The sequence below is a fragment of the Chelonoidis abingdonii genome, chromosome 24, assembly GCF_003597395.2.
Source record: "Chelonoidis abingdonii isolate Lonesome George chromosome 24, CheloAbing_2.0, whole genome shotgun sequence".
Lineage (NCBI taxonomy): Eukaryota > Metazoa > Chordata > Testudines > Testudinidae > Chelonoidis > Chelonoidis abingdonii.
This window is the reverse complement of record NC_133792.1, coordinates 17,285,901-17,310,569: the sequence shown is the minus strand read 5'-3', so window position 1 is coordinate 17,310,569 and position 24,669 is coordinate 17,285,901. Positions and strand designations below refer to the sequence as shown.

General features: G+C 45.2%; 1 protein-coding gene across 3 annotated transcripts; it reads left to right on the top strand.

Moving 5' to 3' along the window:
- Positions 1–2,110: 2,110 nt before the first annotated feature.
- SURF4 (surfeit 4) lies at positions 2,111–24,374 on the top strand. 3 transcript variants are annotated; one of them, XM_032767646.2, is made up of 7 exons: positions 2,111–2,544; positions 14,419–14,547; positions 16,261–16,447; positions 17,992–18,068; positions 18,987–19,030; positions 19,846–20,032; positions 21,289–24,374. In XM_032767646.2, exons 3-7 carry the CDS (start codon positions 16,342–16,344, stop codon positions 21,553–21,555), a joined length of 681 nt encoding a protein of 226 aa, XP_032623537.1. In that variant the 5' UTR covers positions 2,111–2,544; positions 14,419–14,547; positions 16,261–16,341; the 3' UTR covers positions 21,556–24,374. The 3 variants fall into 3 exon arrangements, with proteins under 3 accessions (XP_032623537.1, XP_032623536.1, XP_074916538.1); XM_032767645.2 differs by lacking the exon at positions 14,419–14,547 and having other exon boundaries at positions 2,112–2,544; XM_075060437.1 differs by lacking the exons at positions 2,111–2,544; positions 14,419–14,547; positions 17,992–18,068 and having other exon boundaries at positions 16,370–16,447.
- The last annotated feature ends 295 nt before the right edge of the window (positions 24,375–24,669 follow it).

Sequence of the window (24,669 nt, the reverse complement as noted above, 5' to 3'; positions counted from 1 at the left end):
ATAAATGAAGACTCAGGGCATCACTTCTGAAAGGTTGCTAAACCCTACTCTAGAGGCAAGGGACATGGCTTATGATGAAAATGGCTCAGTAAGTTAACAAGGGAGGTGAGGAGAAGCAACCGTCCCTCAGTCTCTGAGGTCTCCCACTCTCAGTGATTAATCAGGGAGGGGATAGGGGAGCCCAGGCCCACCTTCTAGTCCAGACTCTAGCCCAGCAACCCTAAAATTAGCAGCTATGGTAGCTGACTTTCTGGAATAAGACATGTACAATTCCCTGGGCCACTTCCCCAGAGCAGCCCCCCAATATCTCCTTCACCATTATCTCAGGGCCTTCTTCCTTGCACCTGAACATGGCATGGTGGTGCTGCAGCTGCATCATCATTCCTATAACTCCTAACACCCACATCTCACTGACTAACTGGGAAGCTTTTAACTGGTTCAAGCCAGCCCTTGATTGGCTTCAGGTATCCCAATCAATCGAGCTAGCTCCGCTGCCTTCTAGAAAGATCTTAATTGGCCCCAGGTATCTTGATTAACCTGGAGCAACTGCCATTTGGTTACCATGGTACCAGGGATTTGTTTAGCCTGGGGCTAACATACCTGTTCCTCACTACTTTACTGTAGCCATCTGGCCTTGCCCCATCACAATAAGGAAACAGTGGATGGAGGTCTCCTGTTAAATAGGAGGAAATCTGTGAAGCATGCTTGCCAACGCTGAGATAAAGGGACAGATGTACTGGTCACCCAGAAGGCCTAAACATCTCCATACATGGTCCCCAGGTAACAAGAAGTAGCTTCTGTTCTGTCCTCCATAGTACCAGAGCATTCACAGTGAACATCAAACCTTGCAGCAACCAGTCCGTGGTGTGTGGTGGCCCTCCTGTACTGGGCCCTTTGCAAATTTGGCAGCTGTTCTGACCAGATCTTGCTTCAAAGCTAATTCTGCAATAACTCCTACATCTCTTCTTGATCATTTCACTTCAGGACTCCTCTGTTTAGTTTTACTACATTGCACCCAGATACACTATTATAAATCTGTCTATATTTAAATACATTTTAAAATCAATGTTCTCCTCACCTTTGGGTTTCCTGGGTAAAGCTGAGCAGGGAAACAGATGTACAAGGGGTTTGGATCAGCACATGGTTGTACGTAGAAAAATACACTGGGGGAGGAGAAAAGAGCGGACTGGTTTTGCTGTAGAAATGTTTTCCAGTTGCATATTGCAGTTCCCAGGCACTGAGTTAGCGGTATTGCCAACCCCAGGTGTTCAAAATTCATAAGACAGGCCTCAAAAATTCATGAGCTTGGTTTACAATGAGTTGTAAAAAGACAAATAACAGATCTATGCAGCTTTCTCATTGCCTTGTGTTTTTTGAGCCTTTAGGGTGATCTTAAGTCATGTTTTCAAGATTCATCTAATCATGAGGAACTAGAAACTTGTTTTTTATTTGTTTTAAGTTAAAGCTATGATTCTCACCTAATCAGATGCCTCCAGAAGCTGGGGATTTAAGGAAAAACACCAAATATTGAGAGGCATACAATAAAATCACAAGAGTTGACAACACAGTGTTTCATAGTCTGCCATCCTACTTTGTAACTACCTCTATTTCAAGAAGAGACAGCTAAAACTAAAACCTTTTCCCAAAACAAACAAAACCTTCCCTCTCACTCCACCTTGAATACTGCAATTAGGCATTTTAGCACCCAGGGCAAGCAAGTATATTTGCATCCCCTACCAGTTTTTCGGTCATTTTTCCACCCTTACAGTTTTGTGCCCTGCTTGGTTGCCACCTTGGTTATGGCCATGCTGGGGGTTGAATAAAAGGAGGTTCATATGCTATGGAAGTGCTCAGATACCATAGGCAGGGGTGCTGTGCTGTGCAAAAAGCCGTATAGAATAAAACAGATACAAACCATAAAACAAAAAGGATTTTGGAATTTGAAAATCCCCACCAGTTTTGCTGATCCACCTCCTCTGGCTTTGAACTTTGCGTGTTTCCTGGGTTCCCATAAAATGGGTCCTGGACCCAAACCACTCTAGCTTTGGTTTGGCAAACAAGATTTCGCAAAATTGAACCCCACATCCACCAAAGTTTTGCCCATCTCTGATGTCAGGGCAGTGATTTGCATGAAGGATCCTGCTCCTCCTCCCTTCCATGGGCTGCTTTCACAAGGCTGCTGAGGTCCCTTTAAGAGTCAGACACACGCTAGAGATAGGCAAACTTGTATCTCATGTCAGTTACATGCAATCCCTGCTTCCCTTCTCGGGGATCCTCCTGTTGCTAGCGCTGTTCCTTTAAGAGTTGGCCTACGTGGCAGACGCAGGAGACAGCAGTGGCTTTAGCAGCAGTAGAGAGGCACTTCCTGTGGAGGAGCTTGCAGCAGCAGCAGCGGAGGAGGAGGAGGAGGAGGCAGGGGTGTGCGAGCCCGGGCAGCAGGCAGACACCCAGCCTGGAGGAATTCCCCACTGCAGCACCCACCCAGCAGCTGAGACCATGGGCCAGAATGACCTAATGAGCACGGCTGAGGACTTTGCAGACCAGGTGGCTATATCCCTCCCTCTTATCCCTTCGCTAGGATGGAGGCCTCCTCCACATGGAGATGAGCATTAGGGTGTATCCCTCCCAGGAGCTGTGGGGGGTCTCCCACTGAAATAAAGGGGGGATCAGCCTGTGGTCCATACCTCTTGGGGGCTCTGCGATCTGTCCCGACTTTCCCCAAGCCAGAATACATGGGAATCGGCTAATCTTGTGTATCCCTGAGCCCCCCATGGGGTCCTGCCCCTCCCAGGATAATGAGGGGGTGGGGATCTGTCAGTGGTGTGTGCCTCCAACAGGCCAACACCCTAGAATATTGGGGGTTGAGGAAACAGTCTGTGGTTCATACCCTGGAGACACCATGATGTTTGTCCTTGCCCCTTGGATAAAGAAGGGGATCACTCAGTGATGTGTACCCCTGAGGAGCTCTGGGGTCCGCATCTCTCTGATTTGAGGACTTCATTAACTAAGCCAGAGTTTATAGGCCTATTGGGTGGCTGAGGTCTGTGGCCTGCAACATGTAGGAGGTCAGACTAGATGATCATGACGGTCCCTTCTGCCTTACAGTCTATGAGCCTTACCCCCCACCTCAAGAATAATGGGGGATCAGTCAGTGATGTATACCCTGGAAGGGACATGAGGCATTAGCCTCCTTTATTCTCAGGATGTGACGGTTGGTGGTAATTTTGCTCCCCGCCAACTAAAGGGGTATTTGTAATTTTTGTTACCCATGGAGGAATGGATCTTGCCCCCACCCTGGAGCCCGCATCTTGTGCGTTCTTTGAATGAAACTGTCCGATCAGTGCTATAACCCTCCTCTCCTGGGAGCCTGACTCCTTCCTATCTGTTAATAAGAGTAAAGAGCCCCGTAAAGGGGTGAGGAAGACCAGGCCATTCTTCCTCTCTCTCTCCAAGAGGTGTCCAGGTGGCATGTAGCAACAGGGAATAGCAGATATGTGAAAACAAACATGCAGTGAAATGATAATGGAAAATCCTAACCCCAGACTGCGCTTAGACCATGTCCAGAATCATTAAGTGGACCAGATAAAGAGGAACCATAGGTCTCTGTCTATGCTATAGGTTCAGAACAAAAGTGAACCCGGATTGTTAAACATTCCTGTATAAACGGTCCTTGAAGATGTTGATGCCAGCGTAGACAGACCATCTTGTGCTGTTGCGTAATACAGATGTCTATAATAAATCAAAGCTTAGAATCTCTCATCTTGCTGTGAGTGAGCAGAATAATATGAATGAAGTATTCAGTCTCTCTTTGTGACAGTGTCGTAAAGCAAGATCTTTGTTGGCTTGGCGACCAATATATTTTAAAATTAGGTAGTAACATCTGGCTGCCCAGAGCTAAGATCTGACTTGATCTGGCTCTAGACTTCTAAAGCAGGATGAAGGTTGGATGATCCATATTACAGGATCTAAAATGAATCCCTGTAACTGACCAGCACTGGAAAAACCTGCCATTCGCTGTCTTTTCTAGACAGATGGCTTGTTTAGGGCCAGATTCTGCTGTCTTGATGTTGATTTCAGTGGGGCTCCGGGTGGTGTGTGTGGTAGTACTCCACCTGAGTAAGGGTGTCAGAATCAGGCCCAGTTTGTCTTGTTGACCCATCAACAGTGGGAGGACAAGATGAACAGTTGCTGTATTGTGTTCATATCCTTTGCTCAATGTTATGACTCTTGAGTCCTAGGTGCTACTTTTTTTTTGAAATACCTCTGTGTGTTTATTCCCATGTGACTGTTTCTGGGATCTTAAATATTTTGTAAGACCTCCTGAATGCCTTATTGTCCAGCCTGAAGCCTTGTCTGGCCCTTCCTGGAATAACTTTCACTGAAACAACCTTATTTCTCTTTGACCCCATTTTATTTAAAAGTGACTATTCTTAGCTACAGCCTATTCCTGATGTTTGTGGACACTCATCCATCAGATTGCAAAACCACACTTAGGTTTTGCAAGTAATTCATTTGCTAACTCTAGGTCTAAATAATTGCCCCCTGCTTATTCTAACCACTACCTATGCTGCTACAACAAACCCATACACATGTGGGAGTGAGTTTATAAAACGATAACCACTGGGTATATTTTTGCATAGTGGGCATTTTGTGTTAGGGTAGTTCTTAGCTCATTTCGAACAAAACATCGGAACTGGGATTAGATTGAAGATTTTTTTTGGATGGTTGGTTGGGTACATCAGATTAATACCGTAGAATTTGGATGCCTCCTCACTGACAGCCTTATTCCTCCCCATTCCTTGTTCTAATAGTTGGGATTAGCTAAAATGCTATTGCTTTCTCCCCATGGGAGCAGTGTAATGAGCAGCTCCATTGGTTGTTAGGGAAGCTCAAACCCGTGACCTTTAGCACCCAAAGCACAGGTTTCTGCCCCTTGACCTAAAGGAGTAATGTTGCTAACTAGCAGCAGTAATATGCTTTTCAGCCATATGTGGACCAGCCACTAGAGGGGAATATGGCACACACAAGTATGTTACAGAGTTGGCAAGGTGTTCTGAAGGGGAGATAGATCGGGGTTGGGATTGACCTTGGCTCTGGAAATGGTCTTTCGCTTACAACCAAGGTTTGCCAACTTCATGGGTGTGCAATACAAGACACTGTTTTGTTTGGTGTTTTCTTAACTGTGAGCTTTAAGTTGGGTGGGCTTTGCTGATTGGCAGGTGTGGGTAGCTTAGGGGAGAACTAGCTTCCTTAATTTGATGGGATGGGGAATAATTCTTTATAGTGCCTAGTACAAACAGAAGATGCAGTCCCCTCTCCAAAGAGCTTACAGTCTAACTGTAGGTAAAGTGGAATTGTTTGCTTGGTGTAGGCCCACATTCACCATGAAGTGAAAAAAATCTCCATAACCAGGAGCAAAACTTCTTGAGGATCAGTGGTGAGAGCTTCTAATTGAATATTCAGTGTTCGAGATGGAACCTTTAAATGTGTTCCCAAATACTGTCTGCGTTATCCAACGATGAAGTAGCTGTAAGCAGGTCTTGCATTGAGTCTGCACTCGCTCCCTGGTTTTGCAGGAGGGAGCAGACCTCTGGCTAGTCTTCCATTTGTGTTGATACCACTTGAGAAGGTGGCTGTTTGGCACTGTTCTCCATGTAGACAGCAGTGCGAGGAGACTATGCAATTGTTGTAAACGAGTGAAGCAACTCTAGCTGGTGGAAGGAGTGAGTGTGATGCCCAAACCATGTTCCTGGGGCAAAAAATGCAGGGCTTTCTTTAATCTTCCATCCCAAGGGCCTGTGTGTGTTCAACTGATCAGATCTTCCTTCTAACCTCCAGCTTTCTGAGATAGTTAATACAAAAACAAGAGTGGGGGAGAAACTCTTCTTGGTTTTAAACCTGGTCCTTTCATTTTCCAGTGAAGCTAACAGAGCATGGAAGCCTGGCGTGTCCAAATAACTGCACTGATCCTGTTTAGTAATAAGCCAAGCCCCTTACTCTTGCCATAATCTGGAAGTGTGACATTTGCACCCATGGAGAGGATGGGCAGCTGAAGACTTGATGTGCCTTGAAACCCCCCTGGTGATCAGAGTGCTGTGAATTGCAGTCAGGAGGCTTGTGTGAAAAAGGGAAAGTGGAAGGTGCTATGGGTAAACCTTAAAACTTAGAAAAACAAAAATGAAACCCTCTAAAGCAGGGGTCCCCAACGTGGTACCCGTGGGAACCATGGCACCTGTCGAGGCATCTAAGTGTGCCCGCATACTGGCCAGCAGACAAGCATCCACTGAAATGCTGCCGACAGGCTGTGTTATCCAGAGGCGCCCCTGCCAAAATGCTGCTGACTTTTGGTGGTATTTCACTGCTGACACCTCTGGATGACGCTGCTTGTCGGTGGCATTTCAGCGGTGACGCCTGTTGACCTAGCCTCTTGGTGGAATTTCGGCAGATGCTCGTCTGCCACCATGGTCCTCTGTGGCTCGTTGGCTGGTGCCTGCCAGATGAAAAAGGTTGGAGACCACTGAACTAAAGAATAAAGTGGCCAGAAAGTTTCTGGCCTGCTCTTGTCCTTCCTCTGACCTATCTTAAAATGACAGTATGAGCCTATGATAGCATTTCATAAATGCGGCCACTGTGGCTACATGCAGCTCCCACTGGCCTGTCTTGCAGCAACAGCCTCCTGGGCTGTAATTGGGGGAGGGGCTAAGCAGTGGTCCCTCCTCCTCCCTGTTGCTCCTGGATGCCCTACCTTGGTGTTGGTTCCCGGTCCCACCAGCAGGAGTTGAGCTCTGTCCCCCTCTGAAGCCATCTGGGGTGCAGTGCTGGAGGAGCTCTAGCCCCTGCTGCCTTCCCCAGCCATGCACCCCCCTATGCCCCTGGCCCCTACTGCCTTTCCTAATGCCCCATCCAAGGCTTAATTTGTCCCCAGGCTTGCTGGGGCTGAATAAGTCTGCTGTGAAAAGTGATACTTGTATGCTTGTAAATATCACTTTTCACAACAGACTTACTAGCTAGCAATAAATACACATCCAAATCATTGCAATTTATATGTGCATATGTATTTGTTTTTTCTGAAAACTAAGTATTTTAGGAAAAAAGTATGAGAGTGGCCACCAGCAAGTCTTGGCGGCCGCACTCTGAAACCACCAAATGATTTATCCTGAGAACCCCTGGCCTGTAGTCCCCCTTTCTAAATATTGACTCCTCTTGGGAGGAGGGGAGGTGTTATCCCCACTTCATCAATGGGAGTTGAAACATAGATTGAAGAAGTGATTCACCCTAGGCCAGAGTGTAGAGTTTGGTGCCAGACCTGAAATGAGATCATCGGCATTCCTTGCCCCCCGTCTTGTATTTGGGCCACTGTCTCATGCTTCTCTCCATAGAGAAACAGAGCGGCTGGCTCCACATTAGGGTTGCAGGGATGGGTCCTGTATCTTTATCAGAAACACAAGACTGTAAACAGCATGTTGCAGTCCAAGTGTCTCTGTGCTGTTTACTTGGCAGCTGCCTTTACCACTTTGATCCTACCATCACTAATTCGGGAATAAACAAAGGAGCCTCTTTCCTGGTGAACTTTGGAGCATTCTTAGTGTCCCCACCGGCATTCCAGAGATGAGAGCCACAAGTGAAGCTTGGCAAAACGAGAGCTGCTTCTGTAAAATGAGCTACTGCTTGCAGTGGGCCATGGTCTTGATCAAAAAATATCATGTGGGGTGGGGAGGTCACTTAAGCACCTAGGTGAAATACAAATCTAGGTTTGCCCAAGATAACATGAGAAGTCTATGTATGTATCATAAGAGATTTCGCTCACCTTGTCTCTATAAGAAGTCTATGTCAGAGCCAGGAATAGAATCCAGATCTGGCTCCCAATTCTGTGCATCCCTCTTAAAACCATAGTACATCTATAGTCTCCCTAGCTGCTGCTTTCATTATTGCTTATTACTTCCCAAGTGCCATAAATGGGCATTGTGCTTTAGAGGTGTGTAAGTATAGAGACAGTCTCTTTCTCAAGACCTTACAACTTAGACCAACGACAGGAGGAGATAACAAGGGATGTGGTTGGTAAGGATGATGATTTGATCACTTAAGGAGACAAGGTGGGTGAGATAATATCTTTTAGCTGGCCAGCTGCTGAAAGAGACAAGCTTTCAATAACACTGCAAATCACTTAAGGGAGTAATGCAGGTGAATCAAAGATTAGAGTTCTTTATTTTTTGGTTAGATTACATAGCCTCCTTGAGGAAAGCGATTTGGAGAAGGGACTTGATCCAGGGAATGCTGGATCTTTGTGTGTATGTATGTGTGCCTAAACTAAGAAGGGTATTTAAATCTGTGTCCTCCACAGGGCTTGGTTTACTGCCCTTGGTAACCTCATTAGAGGAGAAAATGGCAACACACAGCCCTTCTGTGGTATGTGTTAATGACTTGGCTGGGAGTGAAGAACCAGTTGTCCTCTCAGATAATGTTTAGTTTTTCCAGCTTTGGCTGTGCTTGTGTGAGATGCAGTCTTCAGTATGGTCCATGCAAGGCCCACAGAATAATAGGTCATTTGAATATTCAGCATATAGAAAACCCTGAACTGCATATGTGCCATGAGTTTAATGTTATCTCCTTCCTTCACTTGAATAATTTTGTCTTATCTTAAGTGTATTGTGTCTGTGAAGCTCAGGTAATTAGAATCTGTATACCTCTAATTCCTGTGTAGTTTCAGTTGGATAAGATATTAACTTCTGTTTTAATCTGTTACTATGAACTGTTAAACAGCTGCACCCCAGAGGTGGCTGCATTGCAAGTGGTTGAAGTGATTCTTCTTATAGCTATAGTTTACGTGATGTTGTAGGGTGTTGAAATGAGGTGTATAAATCATGACTACTAGAGATGGACCCAAGCTGTAACATGCATATCAGGACTTCCACGAAGTTTGATGTCTGTCTGGATCTGCCATTCTGGTTTTGGGCCTAATGATTCAGTCCCATTACTAGAAATTGCCCATTCTAGATCAATTCTACTGCACCTAGTTAAATCACTGAGAGAGTTCAGTACATAGGTACTCTGAATCCTAAAATCACTAGACACGTCTGATACACATCCCGCACTATCACAGTTAACTAATGGTATAATCTTTCTCCTCTCCTCTTAGACCTTCTCAATTAGTCTTACACCTTTTAATTGTGCATTCTATTTCTGAATTTGACTCATTTTCTCTACAGCTTGCTGTGAACAGTGGCTTCAGTGCTTACATGTGAGTTGCACAAACACAGCTGTATGCATGATGGATGTCAGAAGATGGTTTGCATTGAGATAAGGTTGCCTAGCATTGCTCCTGCCTTCAGTCTATCCTGCTTGTCTTCCGCTGATTGGATCGCAAGCATGTTTGTTTACCAGGCAACATATAATTCTCTTTCCTGTGTGTGCTGAGAGGGGAGGGAGCAATTTAAACTTTCTATCATGGGCTGTTTGTCACCTTCCCTGAAAACCAATGCGACAAGCCCATGTGACTAATTACAACAAAAAATGGCAGGTTCTAAAGCTAATGCTGGGAAGCAGAGCTGCCCCTTAGCACTTGTGCTTAGTTTGCAACCTTTCCACAGTCTTGTTCCTGCTGATCTTCAAGACACAACCTCCCACTACATTCCCTCTCCTACTTCATGTTCTCTGCAGAAGTTGCCAGTGCAGGCTTTTCTCTGCCTTTCCATTTTCCTGATCCCGCTTTATTGAATCACTTTAACCTTTGCTCTTCCCCTCAGATTAGGCCTAAATTTAAAAACTCCCTCTTGTAGAATGTGTACCTTCCTCCTTCATTGGCTTGTTAGCTTGATTGATTTGTTATTTAACAGCTGAAACTTCTCTGTTGATCCCTACAATTGTATCTGTTCATCTAGATACTTTCCAGGCAGCCCCCATCAAAAAAGGAAAAATTTAGGAAGTTTTTTTGTTTGTTTGTTTGTTTGTTTAACTGCCTGTCATTGCTCCTAACTCTACTCATACAACCAAACCCTGAACCACCTTAAATAATTCATCCCCCTGTGTGTCGCTTTCAGATATGCATGGACATTTTTCCCTGGGCCTGGTCTACACCTGAAAATTAGATTGACCTAGCTATGTTTCTCAGGACTGTGAAAAATTTCACGCCCTGTGTGATTTTAGTTAGGTTAACCAAGCCCCCACTATAGATGTAGCTAGGTCGGTGGAAGGATTAACTGCATTGGCAGAAACCCCCTTCTGTCGATGGAGGAAGAGTCTATCTAGCATGCTATGGTGGCACAGTAATGTAGACATTACCCTTAGTTAAACATCTCTAAAGCTCTTCACACAACGCACAGTCAACCTGTGGAACTCCTTGCCAGAGGATGTTGTGAAGGCCAAGACTATAACAGAGTTAATAAAAGAACTAGATGACTTCATGGAGGATAGGTCCATCAATCGCTATTAGCCAGGATGGGCAGGGATGGTGTCCCTAGCCTCTGTTTGCCTCCTAGAAGCTGGAAATGGGCGACAGGGGACAGATCACTTGATGATTCCCTGTTCTGTTGACTCCCTCTGAAGCACCTGGCTTTGGCCACTGTCAGAAGACAGGATACTGGGCCAGATGGACCTTTGGTCTGACCCATTATGGCCGTTCTTATGTTCTCTCCAACTTCTGATGTAGCTGAAGAACAGGGAAAAGCTGATGTCAAGGTAGAGAATCTTTTCTCCCTTGTAAAGGCTGAAGTGTACAGAATACCCAGGGAGAGGGATCCCTGCTCTGAGAGAGGCCAGGTTGGTAACCCAGAATTACATGCTTCCATGTGGGGGATTGAGGTCTTTAAGTCAGCATGCACACATCCTCTCTTCCTTTGAACCCTAGGAAGAGCCAGTTGACTTGGCTTTCTCTGACAGGTTGGGTCTGTATACACCTTGGGTGGTGAGGAGACGGCTGTTTGAGAGTCTGTTTCCAACTCCCTCCAGGAATTCACTTGGCATTGGCACAATCTGTTCAAACACTTGGGATGGAGAGTCTTGGTTTCTGTCTGGAACCTAGTTAGTCTGTTGCCTAGGAGAGCTTGTCTTAACACCTCAGCGTGGTATATTCTAACACGACTCCGAACTGGAAGCAGGGCAGGTGCCATTTGCTCACTAGAAACCCAATCTTTTTAGCAAGCAATGGGTCAGTATAGACACAGAACTACTCTAGTTATACGACAAGGGTGGATATCGCATGTTGAATGCAAACATTTTTCACACCTCTGAGTGACACAGTTGTGCCGATATAGGTCTGTAGAGTAGACCAGACTTCAGTTAAGGATCATTAATCAAAACTTGAACCTTGGAAGGTGGATCACAGCCTGCCTCTTACCTTGTGCATTTGGGCCTTCCCTTCCAAATCAGCCACCATTTTTAGCAGGTCTCTTACACATGCTGCATTCTCTGTATGCGCTCTACCTGTTTGATGGTACAAACCAATGTAGATCCCGTTCCTCTTGTTCTAGGAAGACACGGTTGCACCCTATTTATGACTTGCTGGTTGTCTATTCTGTTTGCTTGGGGATTTCCAGTGCAGTGCACTGATGCTAAAACAGGTGCTTTCAACCCTTCTGATGCCCAGGTGTTGAGCTATTATGCTTTCTTGTCCAACATGGCTGATTAGGGTGTTGCTGGGCGCTTTGAAAGCTTCTCGGTCATTAGATTGATGTTGGAAAGTGCTGCTTCCTTCTGATTAAAATTCATCAAATGTCTAGCACAGAGGTGGGCAAACTATGGCCCGTGGGCCACATCCGGCCCGCAGGACCATCCTGCCTGGCCCTTGAGCTCCTGGCCAGAGAGGCTAGCCCCCGGCTCCTCCCCTACTGTCCCCCCTTTCCCGCAGCCATACCGCTGCACAGACAGTGCTCTGGGCAGCTGGGTTGCATGCTGCTGTTGAGTAGTGCGGCAGTGAGTCTAGCTCCAGCCGGGCGATGCGGTTGCTAGATATGCTGCTCTGAGTGGCATGGTAAGGGGGCTGGGAGGTTGGATGGGGCGAGGGATCCCGGGGGCAGTCAGGGGACAGGGTGCCGTTGGATGGGGCGGATGTTCTGGGTGGCAGTCAGGGGACAGGAGTTGGATAAATGTGGGAGTCCCAGGGAGCCTGTCAGGGAGTGGGGGTGTGGATAGGGGTCAGGAGATGTGGGGGGGAGGGGGAAAGGGGAAGTTGGATTGGCATGGGGTCCTGGGGGCCTGTCAAGGGGCAGGGGTGTGGATGGGTCAGGGCAGTCAGGGGACTGGGAGCAGGGCGGTTGGATAGGGGGTGGGGTTCCTCAGGTGGTTAGAGGACAAGGAGTGGGGGGAGGGTTCTGAGGGGGGCACTGACAGAGCGGGAAGTGGGAGAGGTCGGATAGAGGACAGGGGCCAGGCTGTTTGGGGAGGCACAGCCATCCCTACCCTGCCCTCCATACAGTTTTGCAAACCCAGCGTGGCCCTCGGGCCAAAAAGTTTGTCCACGCCTGGTCTAGCATGTTGTACAAGCAACACCTCAGATTATTTCCAAGCTGAGGAGCAAGACTTGCTGTAGAAACCCTCCAGTTCTTTTCTGTAGGCATTCTGTACTTTCTATCCAGTACTTTTGGAGCATTTAGTTCTTTTTTCCCTGTCTCTCTCTCTCCTGCTGGAATTCTGTGCCACTGTACAATGCAGAATTTGCACAGAATTAATGTTCCTTGAATTAATGTTCCCAGAATTTTAGTTTTTCCTGACTCACCTGAAATCTCCCACTGTCAGACCTGTACATGGCAGCCAGAGCATTGCCACACAAGGGCTGACAGTGGGAGCCGCAGCTGGATGCAGAATTTTAAAATATTTGCAGAATTTTTAATTTTTTGGTGCAGAATTCCCCCCAGGAGCGTCTATTGTTTGTACTAGTTTCTGTCTGTGCTACAGAAAAGGACCCTTCTAAATCAACCTCTGTATTATCACAAGTGCCTTAGAAGCTTGATCTGTAATTCTTCTTTCCCTATAATCTTATCCTCTTCCATGGAAGTCACATGGCTTTTGTTTGTTAGCAAAGTCCACATGATTGCCTAATTGTGGGAATAGAGTTTATTAGCTTGTAGAGGCTGAGGCTGGGGCAACAGAACGGATGTGGACTCAAGCCTATTTTAAAAAATGGGGGGGGGGGCGGAAATTACAGCAGTTATAATTTAAAAAATATATAAACAATACACTTACCAGCAGAGGGTAACATCTAAAATATGTCACATTTTAGGCTTGAACTTTTGATGAAAGATATAACTTTGTTATGTACAATAATGATCCATTTAAGAGGGTTTGTTTTATTTTCTACCCTTGGGGTACATGTAGGAGTTCCTTAGGTAACTCAAATACATTTGAAGCTCTCTTGATCTGCTTTTTGGACCATGCAAATGAGCTCTTTTCTTCTTTCTTTTTAACTTCACATTGGTTAACTTTAGGTCACATCTCCCTTGTATGAATGTGTATTTAATTGTTCTGTTTGTATCTCACTAGATGACAAAGATCATAAGAAAAGTATCTGTCCAGATTCACTCATCTAGTGGTTTGAAAAAATTTCATATTCAAAATTCCCAAAGTATAACATTCAGTCTGTACCTGGCTGAAGTTTGTGTTCAAAGTATGTTTAACTGACTTGAATCTTGACCCTTTAGACTCTAGATGGATGTGACCCAGGACTAGTGTAGTTTGCTCTTCTGATAGTAACTATTTGGGCATGTCTGTTGTGTTAACATTTCTGCTCTGTGTTTATTCACGCTGACCTTGAATTAGGCAGCCAGAAAGGTTTCTAATTTTCACAGAACTTGAAACATCCTTTATTAATTGGTTAATCATGGTGGTGGGAATACGCTTTCAGAAGTGCATTTAATCTCCTGCCACCCAGCTGTAGTGAAGCTAAATAACAACATTGTGAGAGTTGCAAAATTATTCTAACTAAAAACAGAAAGTGAAACTGATTACTCAGTTTGGACAATGACACTAGACTACTGTAAAATGCAGGCAGTGAACATCATAAACAATGAGAAGCTAACTTAGGGTATGGCTACACTTGAAATTTCAAAGCGTTGCCGCGGCAGCGCTTTGAAGTGTGAGTGTGGTCGGAGTGCTGCACGTAAACCACATCCTCTACGGGTGTAGCTTGCAGCGCTGGAGCTTCCAGCGCTGCAGCACTGATTACACTGAGGCTTTACAGCTCTGTATCTTGCAGTGCTTGGGGGGGTGTTTTTTCACACCCCTGAGCACGAAAGTTGCAGCGCAGTAAAGCGCCAGTGTAGCCATACCCTTAATTTTTTTTGTCAACATACAGTTTTACCAGTTAGTTTGCTGACTCAATTAGCTAAATTCTCTACTATTATTAAACTGCTGCACCTCCACTGAAGTTAAGAGTTGCACCAACAGAACATGGTCAGTGCTGGGTGTGACATTTCACTTTTTTTTAAGTTCCTGTTCCCTAATGGTGCAAGAAACACTGGTGCAAGGGGACCAACACAAGACACACATACACTGTTCTCATTGTATATTTCCTCTTTGTGGCATTCCTGATACCCTTTGAAGAACACTTCTATACAGGTGGGTTGGTTGGTTTGGTATTGTGGACTGTTTCCTCCCCTCCCCGGAACATAGTTTAGATTCTAACACTGAGTAAAATTACTTAGTCCCATAAATCATTTTTAATACATACTCTGTGTGTTGGGGGAGGTTATAACACATAGTCCCCCTACTGCTAAACCAGGAGTCTCTGCAAAACCTGGCATTTCTACATCAGGAGTCAGGCATGTGCATGTATCTGATTGTGACGCTGCTCAGCACGAACTGCCCATAAAACCTGGAGATAGGCACCTTCTGCTTCTCTTTTGCTGTTTAATGTAGAATTGACCATCTCTATCTCGCATACAACACCTGACAGGTGTCACTTGAATTACTTGGCTGTTCTGCACTGGTGTTGATGCCCTAAATATGTTTCTTAAATAAACAGTCACCTCACTTTCAGCCAAAAGGCATTTTCTATTACTAAATGTCTCCTGGTACTATTGCATTGCCTACAAACATCACGATTTTCTATAGAAGTGGAATGGGCTATTTGCAGGTTTCTAGGGCTGTTTGTTAGGAAATAAACTTTTTTTTTTTTTTAATCAATACCTTTGTGTACCAAAGGGATGGTGAGGTCGGTGAAGGAATAACAAGACCCTTTTTAATATTAACCTGGGATCAATGCAATGGTTCTAAATTTTCAGTAATGGAGTGCAAGAATCCAATGCCCACGTGTATGCCATCTTGCTAAAGAGGTACATATAATCATGGCAACTGCCTGCACAAGCAGGGTTCCACATTAGTCATGTGTTTGCACACGGCTCCCTTTGCAGACCAAAACTGTGGCCCTTTAGGCTGAGATTTGTGTCAGAGCATTAAATCTCCAACCAGTTATTAATCGCCCTTGGTGCTCTATTACAGTTACTTAAATACTAACGAAGACTTAAATGATACAACACCTGAGAACTGGAGACTGAAGAGGCGATTAGATTTTTTTAAAAAAAATATGCAAATATCTTGCACATGTGTCATTTGCACAAGAAGCTAGACTCCCTGGGGTGTGTGCTGTGGTTCTGCTAAGCAGTAGTTGCTCCTATATAATCTCTAGTTCTCACAATGGCAGAGTGAGCTAAGGGTAAATTTTCAGCATTCTGTTCACATGATCAGACACAACTTTCATTCCCAAGAAGAGAAGCGTGTGCTCTGTTCCTCATGCCTCTTGGTGGTGGGTGGTTGTTGTTGTTGTTGTTGTTTTTTTTTTTTTTTCCAATACTAGGTTGCATCAAACTGTAGTTTTATATAACTGCCTAATTCATCTTCCTGAGTCGTGTGTTTTTATGTGGGAATGTGATTCTTAATGGGACAAGAGGCTGAACTCTTATCTCTGTATGTGTTTATCCTTGAAATCAACTAATATCATGGTCCATTTTTCATCTACAGTCGAACCCTTTTACTATTGTATAGGAGAGTCTTAGGCCTGATGCCACAATGTGTTGATAAGTGCGGAGGAAGAAGTCAATGGAAATTTCCCCAGTGAGAACAAGGGAAACGTAAACACAGAAGTGTTTTAAACCAGAGTGATATCGAGAGGGTTTGGCTTTATCTAATTCCCCAACACACCTGTGTTCAGTAGGATCTTGTGGTGGAGGTGGGTGGGTGTGCATGCACATGCCAGTGATATGCCTGCAGTCTGCAGAGGGGCATGGCTCTTGGTTTCCTTGGACACTACTCCTGCACTGTCTGCCCGTGTAGTTCCTGAGAGTGACGAAGCAGTACCTTCCCCACGTGGCCCGCCTGTGCCTGATCAGCACCTTCCTGGAGGATGGCATCCGCATGTGGTTCCAGTGGAGCGAGCAGAGGGATTACATTGATGCCACGTGGAACTGTGGCTATTTCCTGGCCTCCATCTTTGTGTTCCTAAATCTCTTCGGACAGCTGAGTAAGTGGCTCTTAATCGTCTATTAGGGCAAATGCCAAATCACGCTAGTGTTTCTGGCTCATGGGAAGCCTAGTTTATTTTTCTTTACCCATCAAGTGCTTTATATTTTGATGATGCTTCCTACGTTGAATAAAGACTTTTCATTGACCTCCCCACGTTTTGCTCCTTGACTTTGAGTCCACATGGTACCTCTTGGTCAATGAAAACTTTGAGGAGTCCCTTAGTTGATAGTATTATCTATTTAATTCTGTATGTGTACCCAGATCTTAATAGGTGCATTATGTATATAAATACTATATTTTTTTTTAAAGGGGAGAAATTGCTCCAATATATCAAGATTACAGTGCCATGGGTTTCTTGCCTCAGCCCAGTATTGGATCTTATGGAGGTTAATGTCAACTGGAAAAATATTTTGTCTTGTTTTATGCAGGAAGCATTTCAGTCCTGTCCTGTTCACAAAAGCAGTAGCACACTGTTAGTTCGTGAGGACTAAGAAGTGAAACAGACTAGACACTTTGTCCATGCTGAGTGAACTGTGAACAGTATCACTGATGGAAAAGGAACTAAATTCTCCCTGTTTATATTGCGGGTCCCCCTTTTTAAAATTGAGTCTCTCACACACTCTTTGTCCAGTCTTTCAAAGTCTTGTGTCCAGGTTTTGCTTTTGTATATCGTCCAAGCAAAAATTTAACTTTGCTAAATCCTTTTTCCCTGGAGATAGCTTAATAGATTTTTTAGTCAACCGTTCTCAGTGTGGAAATCCACCTGCGGGGAAACGTGATCAGTTTTCTTTTGAATGCAAGATTTAAAGGAAAACTTCTCTTTGTTTAATATTCTGTATTCTTGAAAGAACTATGGCATCATCCCCACGCCAGCACTTCACGAAAGGCAACATCCAAACCATACTTGGCTATTTTTTGTTTAACTTCTTGTGACATTAAGCGTATGTCGACACTGCAGTAGAGCCCAGGTCAACTGACAGGGATTCAGATGCGAGGGCTAAAAATAGCAGTGCAGACATTGAGGCTTTGGCTGGAGCCCAGGGTCTGAGACCCACCCAGCCACCCTGCACAATCTGAAAGGGCAGGTGCCAGCCTGAGCCCAAATGTCCACACTGCAATATTATAATCCCGCAGTCTGAGCTCCATGAGCTGGAGTTAGCTGACTGGGCTGACTGCAGCCTTGCTGCAGGTCTTTTATTGCAGAGTAGATGTATCCTTGCCTGGCAGCTGTCAACTAGTACGACGTGCCAGGGACTAAACCAAGTGCATGTTTTGATCCTTTGCTCCATCACTTGGTAGAATAATGGAGAGAGGCTCTTCAGGAGCCATAAGACAATGTCAACTATATAGAAGCTCCTTGGAGAATGCAGATTTTAAAGCTGACTTCCCCCCAAAGCAAGTGTTCTGACATGGGTATCTCCTAGCAGAGGCTCTTGTGACTTGGCTACATGAAATCCTTAACCTGCTGAAATTCAAAACAAAACCAAAGCCAGGTGTTTCCTGCGTGAGATGTGGTAATGCTATTTGATTTCCCTTCCTCAGGCGGCTGTATCCTGGTACTGAGTAGGAACTTTGTGCAGTATGCCTGCTTCGGCTTGTTCGGAATTATAGCATTACAGGTAGGAAGCCTCAAGTCTTCCGAAGTACAGTCCCTATCTTTCCCGACCCTCCCTCCCCCCCCCATCCAACCCCAGTGGGACTGATCCATCTAAGCTAAAAGCAGCAGGAAGGACTGCCTTGCCCAGTGCCCTCCTTCAATTGGCCATGATCTCTTCTGGCAACATGGTTACAGCTGTTCTTCCTCTGACATGCACAGCAGTGAGGTATTCTCCTTGGATGCTGATAGGATCAGCCAGCTGTAAGTGCTTGGAAAAACAAGTATCAAACCAATCCTGTCCCATATAGTAGGAGGACCTCTTTGCAACTCACATGAGCTTCAGCAGCCTACTGCATAAGAGACCTATAACTGCTTTGGTCTTGACACACACCTTCTCCCCTCCCCCCGCCCCCAAGTGCTTGCTACAAGAATATCGCAATGTGGAAGGATCCCCATTTTGGACAGGAAGAGTTCTTGCTAACATTTTGTCTAAAGCAGAATAATAGGAATTATAACTTCTGGGTTCTATTTCCAAATTTGCCACTGACTAGTTGTGTGATCTTGGGCATTTAATTTAACCTTCCTGCCTCTCTGTTTTTCCTCATCTGTAAATGGGATGAATACCTGACTGCCACAGGGAATTGTTGAGGGTTAATTAACTATCTGCAAAAAGCCCTGAGAGTCACAGATCTGCCCTGCTATAAAAAGCACCCAGACTAATGAGTGATCCTGACCTTCTGCATCCAAAATGGATTCTAATAAAAGTTTCTTATTGTTATCATGCCAAACTACTTGCTAAACTAAGTAACTTTTTAAGATGTTGTTGATTCTTATGTTCTGCATTTAATCACACTGACTTCAAACACTTTTTAAAAGCTCTCCCTTCTTAAGGAGGTGCAAATAACTTAAATATTTCAATATTTCTCTTTTCCCCTCCCAGACCATTGCTTACAGCATTCTGTGGGATCTGAAGTTCTTGATGAGGTAGGTCCTAGTTTATTTTACCTCTCTGTACTGTCCTCATAAATTTGCTTCTGTGAATGTCACCCAGGGATGGGAATGAAGAGATCTTCATAAAGGTCCCATTTAAGGCCATGTCTACACAACATTGATCAACACAAATTACATCAGCCCAAAGCTGCTGCAATCAATGTATTGCCTGTGTAGATGCATACTTGGCTCCTTGCGTCAACACTGCACATACTGGCCAGGAGTGCCTGTGTTGCTGTGCAGTGCACCATGGGTAGATAACCCAGTGTGCAACTGGCCACCACCCAGCGCACTGTCTTTTGGGCAAGTTTTGGCAATACATGGTGGGGCAGAAATGAGTCGTGTGGGGGTGATTGGGAGGAAGGAGTCAACTTCCTAGTTTGCAACCGTCTCCATCCTATAATGTCCTCTCTGTCCCATGTTGTTTGCACCTTTAACAAAAAAAAAATAAAAATCCCACAACTGCATGCAGTCTTCCTTGCTATCTGCTATCCTTGATAGAAACTTGGAGCCTGCACAGCTCTGCACTACGGTCACAAGTGTTGCAAGCGCTGGACGCACAATCTTCTTGTAGCTGCAGAGCCATAAGAACTACTGAATCAGTGGGGAACATGATGATTTCTTGGAGGGCAGATTGCAGTGGGACATAGTGAGAACTAATTCAAGGTTGTTGGTGGCATTCTCACTCATTCAGGTAGAATGATCTTCGTGACACATCCAAGACGCTCTGTGATGTGGCTTTTATTTTTCTTGCACTGACCTGTAGTCTTTTCTTTATCTTCCCCCCTCTCCTTCCAATCTCTCCCCAGGAACCTGGCCCTTGGGGGAGGCTTGCTGCTGCTTTTGGCTGAGTCACGGTCAGAAGGGAAAAGCATGTTTGCCGGTGTCCCAACCATGCGGGAAAGCTCCCCCAAACAGTACATGCAGCTGGGTGGACGTGTGCTGCTGGTCCTCATGTTCATGACACTGCTACATTTTGATGTTAGCTTCTTTTCTGTAAGTATCTGGCACAGAACTGGGAGTCACGACATTGGGCTTCACTGCTCTGCCACAGCCTGGGTGGGGTCCCAATCCAGCAATTCTTGTCATGCGAGTCCTCATTGATTTTGCTGGGTCTCCTTATGTAAAACTGCCTGATTTGGGCCCTGTCAACTAGAGATACTGTCTTCTGACCTCCTGGACATGTTATGAGTTAACATCTATAAAGCACGTGAGCTGCTTAGCACAAGGTGCTAGAGAAGGATAAAGTATCAGTCTTATCTAATAACTGAGGTTTTTAAGCAGTAGGGTAAAAAATATTTCTTCAGGCCTGAGTGACAGCAGAGAAACCTCAACCCAAACTACTCATCTCTTCATAAACACGATCCTAGCTTATGAAGTACTGACTTGAAACTAAATTCTAGGGAATGGTACCCCAAAATCTACCCTCAGAGTCCCATACAAACTGAGGGTTGACCCTTGCAGCTATCAGTCATGTACATCCTGCCACTGGATCTCTGTAACGAGTGGGACAATTCACATGAATAAAGGTAACAGGAAAGGGCCCTTTATTTGACATCTCTAAGTTCCTTCAGTAACTAATCTAATGATAACCTGCATCACAGCCAGGATGGGCAGGCGTGATGTCCCTACCCTGTTTGCCAGAAGCTGGGAATGGATCACTTGATGATTACCTGTTCTGTTCATTCCCTCTGGGGTACCGGCCACTGTCAGAAGACAGGACACTGGGCTAGATGGACCTTTTGGTCTGAGCCAGTATAGCCGTTATGTTCTTACAGCAGCCTGTTGCATTGCCTTTACCTGAACAACTCTGCAGCAACTACACGTCCTACATACATATTTCTCTAAGGCCATGTCTACACTTATGGCAGCATGCACAGTACGGGCATTACATGTGTAGCCACACACCATAGTGAAAGGCTCTGGCGATGGGGAAAGACTCCTACCGCTCCCCGCTGCCAGATGCTTTCACTGTGGCGAGGAAAGGCTCTGGTAGGGGAGGTTGCAGGACATGACACTGCTTAAATTAGCAGTGCAGATGTGGGTGGCCTGGCTTGGGTGTGCAGAGGGCTATGCAGGGTCTATACCCTGGGGTGGGTAGGACACTCTACCCATCCTAAGCTATGGCTTGCTGTCTACACTGCTATTTATACCTGTGCAAGCTGGGTATGCAGTGTCTGTGCTCTCTGCTACCATAACAGAGCTGAGTATAACCCTAACTCTACTCTTTCCTCTCCCCTCCGCTACTGCAGATTCTCCAGAACATCGTGGGCACAGCCCTGATTATCTTAGTGGCAATTGGCTTTAAGACCAAGCTGGCTGCCTTGACTCTGGTCATCTGGCTGTTTGCCATCAACATCTACTTTAACGCCTTCTGGACCATCCCAGCCTACAAGCCCATGCATGACTTCCTCAAGTACGACTTCTTCCAGACCATGTCTGTCATTGGAGGGCTTCTCCTGGTGGTGGCACTGGGTCCTGGCGGCGTCTCCATGGACGAGAAGAAAAAAGAGTGGTAACAGGAGCAATGTAGCTTCTCAGGACACAACAGTTTAGGTCCAGGACCGTTTCTCTACGGATTCAACAAAAACTGCCAGCATTTTACATGTACCTGCCCCTCCCATACCTTCCCCTGTTAAAGGCACAGATGTCTTGAGAATTTAATTTACAGTGGCACCAGTAATTTGATAATAGATGATAAATCCTACTTCAAGGAACATTGCTTAGGTTTATTTTTTTTGTTGTTTTTAACTTCCTAGAATTGGAACTAACCCAAGGAATCCATTTCATTGAGTACTTCAGTAATGGCTTTTAAATTTAAAGTACAGTGAGCAGATACACAGCAGAATCATTCAGTGTGCTGTTTGGTTATTTTTTCTGCTTAACTCTTACAAGTGAATTCCCCATTCCCTTCAGAGAACTAAAAATCCTCTGTGTATATAAAACCCAGCTGCTGGTTGGAGTATTGTTTGTACAATTGGAGAGTTACGCTAAGTAAAGACATTGGTTTTAAAAAAATTAGTGTTATGTATCCAGGTCTGAGCAAAGCGAAGGTCCTTTCCACACCCCAAGACAGAGAGGGAGGGGCAAAGAGAATGGCAGAAGCAGCTGCATCCTTCTCTAGGTGAGGAAAGAAGGTTTTATTTTCTGTAATGAAAATGGAATGTCTCATTTCTGTTCCTGAGCGGAACGGGGGGGGGGGGGGGGGGTGTGTGAGAGAGATTGGTGGAAAGATTTCAGTAAGATGTTGGCGTGGGTTAGTGGGAAGGGTCTCAAGACAGACTTCATTTTAAAATGTAGTGTGCCAAAATCAATCCTCTTCAGCATTTTCCACCCACCAACAAAGGGGAGCAAGCCAGATGGTGATTCCCAGAGACAGCTTCTTTCAGCAACCAATCAGCATTTATCTAAATGTGGCTCCAGGTTCTTTCAATCTGAGCTGTAACTGGTGGAACCAATATTTGTGGAGTTGTGAAAGACCCTGTTCCTGGCACTGAAAGGCAGAAGCTCAAATGCTGAGCATTTCATAATGCATGCAGGGTTCACATCACCTCACCAGTGGGTTCAGAGCAGCGTCTGATCTTCCAGCCCAGAGTACCCTTTGCTTTCTTGATCCATTTCTGCCAGTCTCTCTTGTAGATGCAAAATCTTTTTTCCCCCCACTGAGCAACAGCAGGTACAGAACTCTCAAGGGAAAGCACCTGCTCTGGCAGGGGGAGAGAATGCTTTCCTGAGCCAGTGCCATTGTTCCTGTATTAGACAGCATGCAAAAATCAGCTGTGTGATGCCTTACTGCACTGAATCTCAGTCCTGTCTCTCAAAGGGCATCTGCCTCATTTTTGATAGTAGTAGCTAAGACTTCTAGTGAGTGGATATACTTTGCAGTGTCCCAACAGCTGGGGGAGGTAACTTTTATGCATTCTTACCCTCTCCTGTGCATTTCACTCAGAGAGGAAATGATTCTTTAGTTTAAGTAGGTTGAAGGGAAACAGGTCCTGACTTTGCCCCATCAGTGTAACCTCTTTCACCTCACATCCATCCCTGCTGGGAAGGGACATTTCACCCTCTGCTAGTGGACTAAATTGATGTTTTGTTTTTTTGTTGTTGTTACTGACCTGGATTCTGTGAGACACTCGCCTTGTGACCTTAACTAGCAGCTCAGCAGGCTAACTGCCCTGGTTTCCTGCATCAATGGCTCCATTCAGTGTACCTGCTTACATCTCCGCTTCGAAGAGCAGCCCAGCTCAGCATCTCCAGCAGGCAGCCAGCTCCTGGGCTTCCCTCCCCAAGGAATGCTGCTAAGCCCATTGACCTGGACAGTGCAACTTAACAGTCTTGCCTTTACCCTGGAAAACAGGATTCTCAGCAGCTGGTGCTATAGAAACACCTCCAAGAATGTTCAGCCATTTACATCAGTGTAAGGGAGAATGGCCTCTGCAGTGAGAGCACTAGCACTGGACAGATTTCTTAAATTCATTTTAAATAATTTAATTGTTACCCTGTGGCCTCTTCCCCCCCCAAGCAGGTTTTGTAGGAGAGATTGTGCAGAAACTAGACCTTTCAGCTTCCTCCTGACATTCAATACATAAAGGATATGAGTGACTAGCACACGGCAGTTATTAGGGGCAACTGTTTAGAATACACGCACGCCCCTTTGCTGCAGCAATATTCTCTTCCAAATAGTCTAGCTGCTGTGGACAATTCAAGTATTTATAAGTTAATAGAAAGAAAAAGGTCTTGTAACTACCCCTTAACTAGCTTTCTTATAGCCAATCCCCTCATTCTGCCCAGCTAAGGAGCCTGATCACTTCGGATGAGGGATTGTTTAATATTCCAGACATTAACTGATACATGAAATTCCTCTCTCCTGGAGAGACTGCCTGCAGCCCCATAGGAAGTTCAGACATCACAAAATGGATGTTCCCCTTTAGGAAAGGTAAACATCACTAGCCTTTGCAGCAGGGATCTTGCAAGTATAGTACATCATCAGCATTAAGGAGAGGCCTTGTTTTTAAATACACTGCTCTCTTCCCGCCAGCATGCTAGCCAAGCCAATGTGTCCTTTGCAAGAGGGCTAGCTGCGTCTCACATGCACTGCTGTACTACATATCTTCCAGAACTGATGCAGTGACTTCTAACGGTTGGAATGCTCTCTTGAAGGCTGGATGGAATCTACCAATTGGCTTTGCAAAGTGTTCTAAATTCACTTTTTTTTGCTTTGTGGAAAGAGAAATAGGTATAAATTCTCATTTTATGCTGTATTTTGTATCTTAGTTGTGTTTGAAAATGTTTTGATTTTTGAAAACCATCAAAATAAAACTAAGGCATCTTTGTTGTATCCAGCTTGAGTGTGTGGGTGGTGACCCTTTGGGGATGGTGGTCCCTGGCTAAAGCTTGGTATTAATATTCTCCGTAGTAGATTCCTGTGTGGCAGGAAGTGGAATAAAAATGCCAACCCTTTGAGCAAAAAATAAAGTGCCACAGAATAGATTTTATATTAGTATAAGGCACCCAGTCATTAGCATCTCAGTCAGAACTAGGCCATGCCCCAAGAATCGACCCTAACACCAACAATCCATTTGTGCTCCAGCTTACTAAAGCTCCCCCATCAGAAACCGATGGTTGGAACCTGA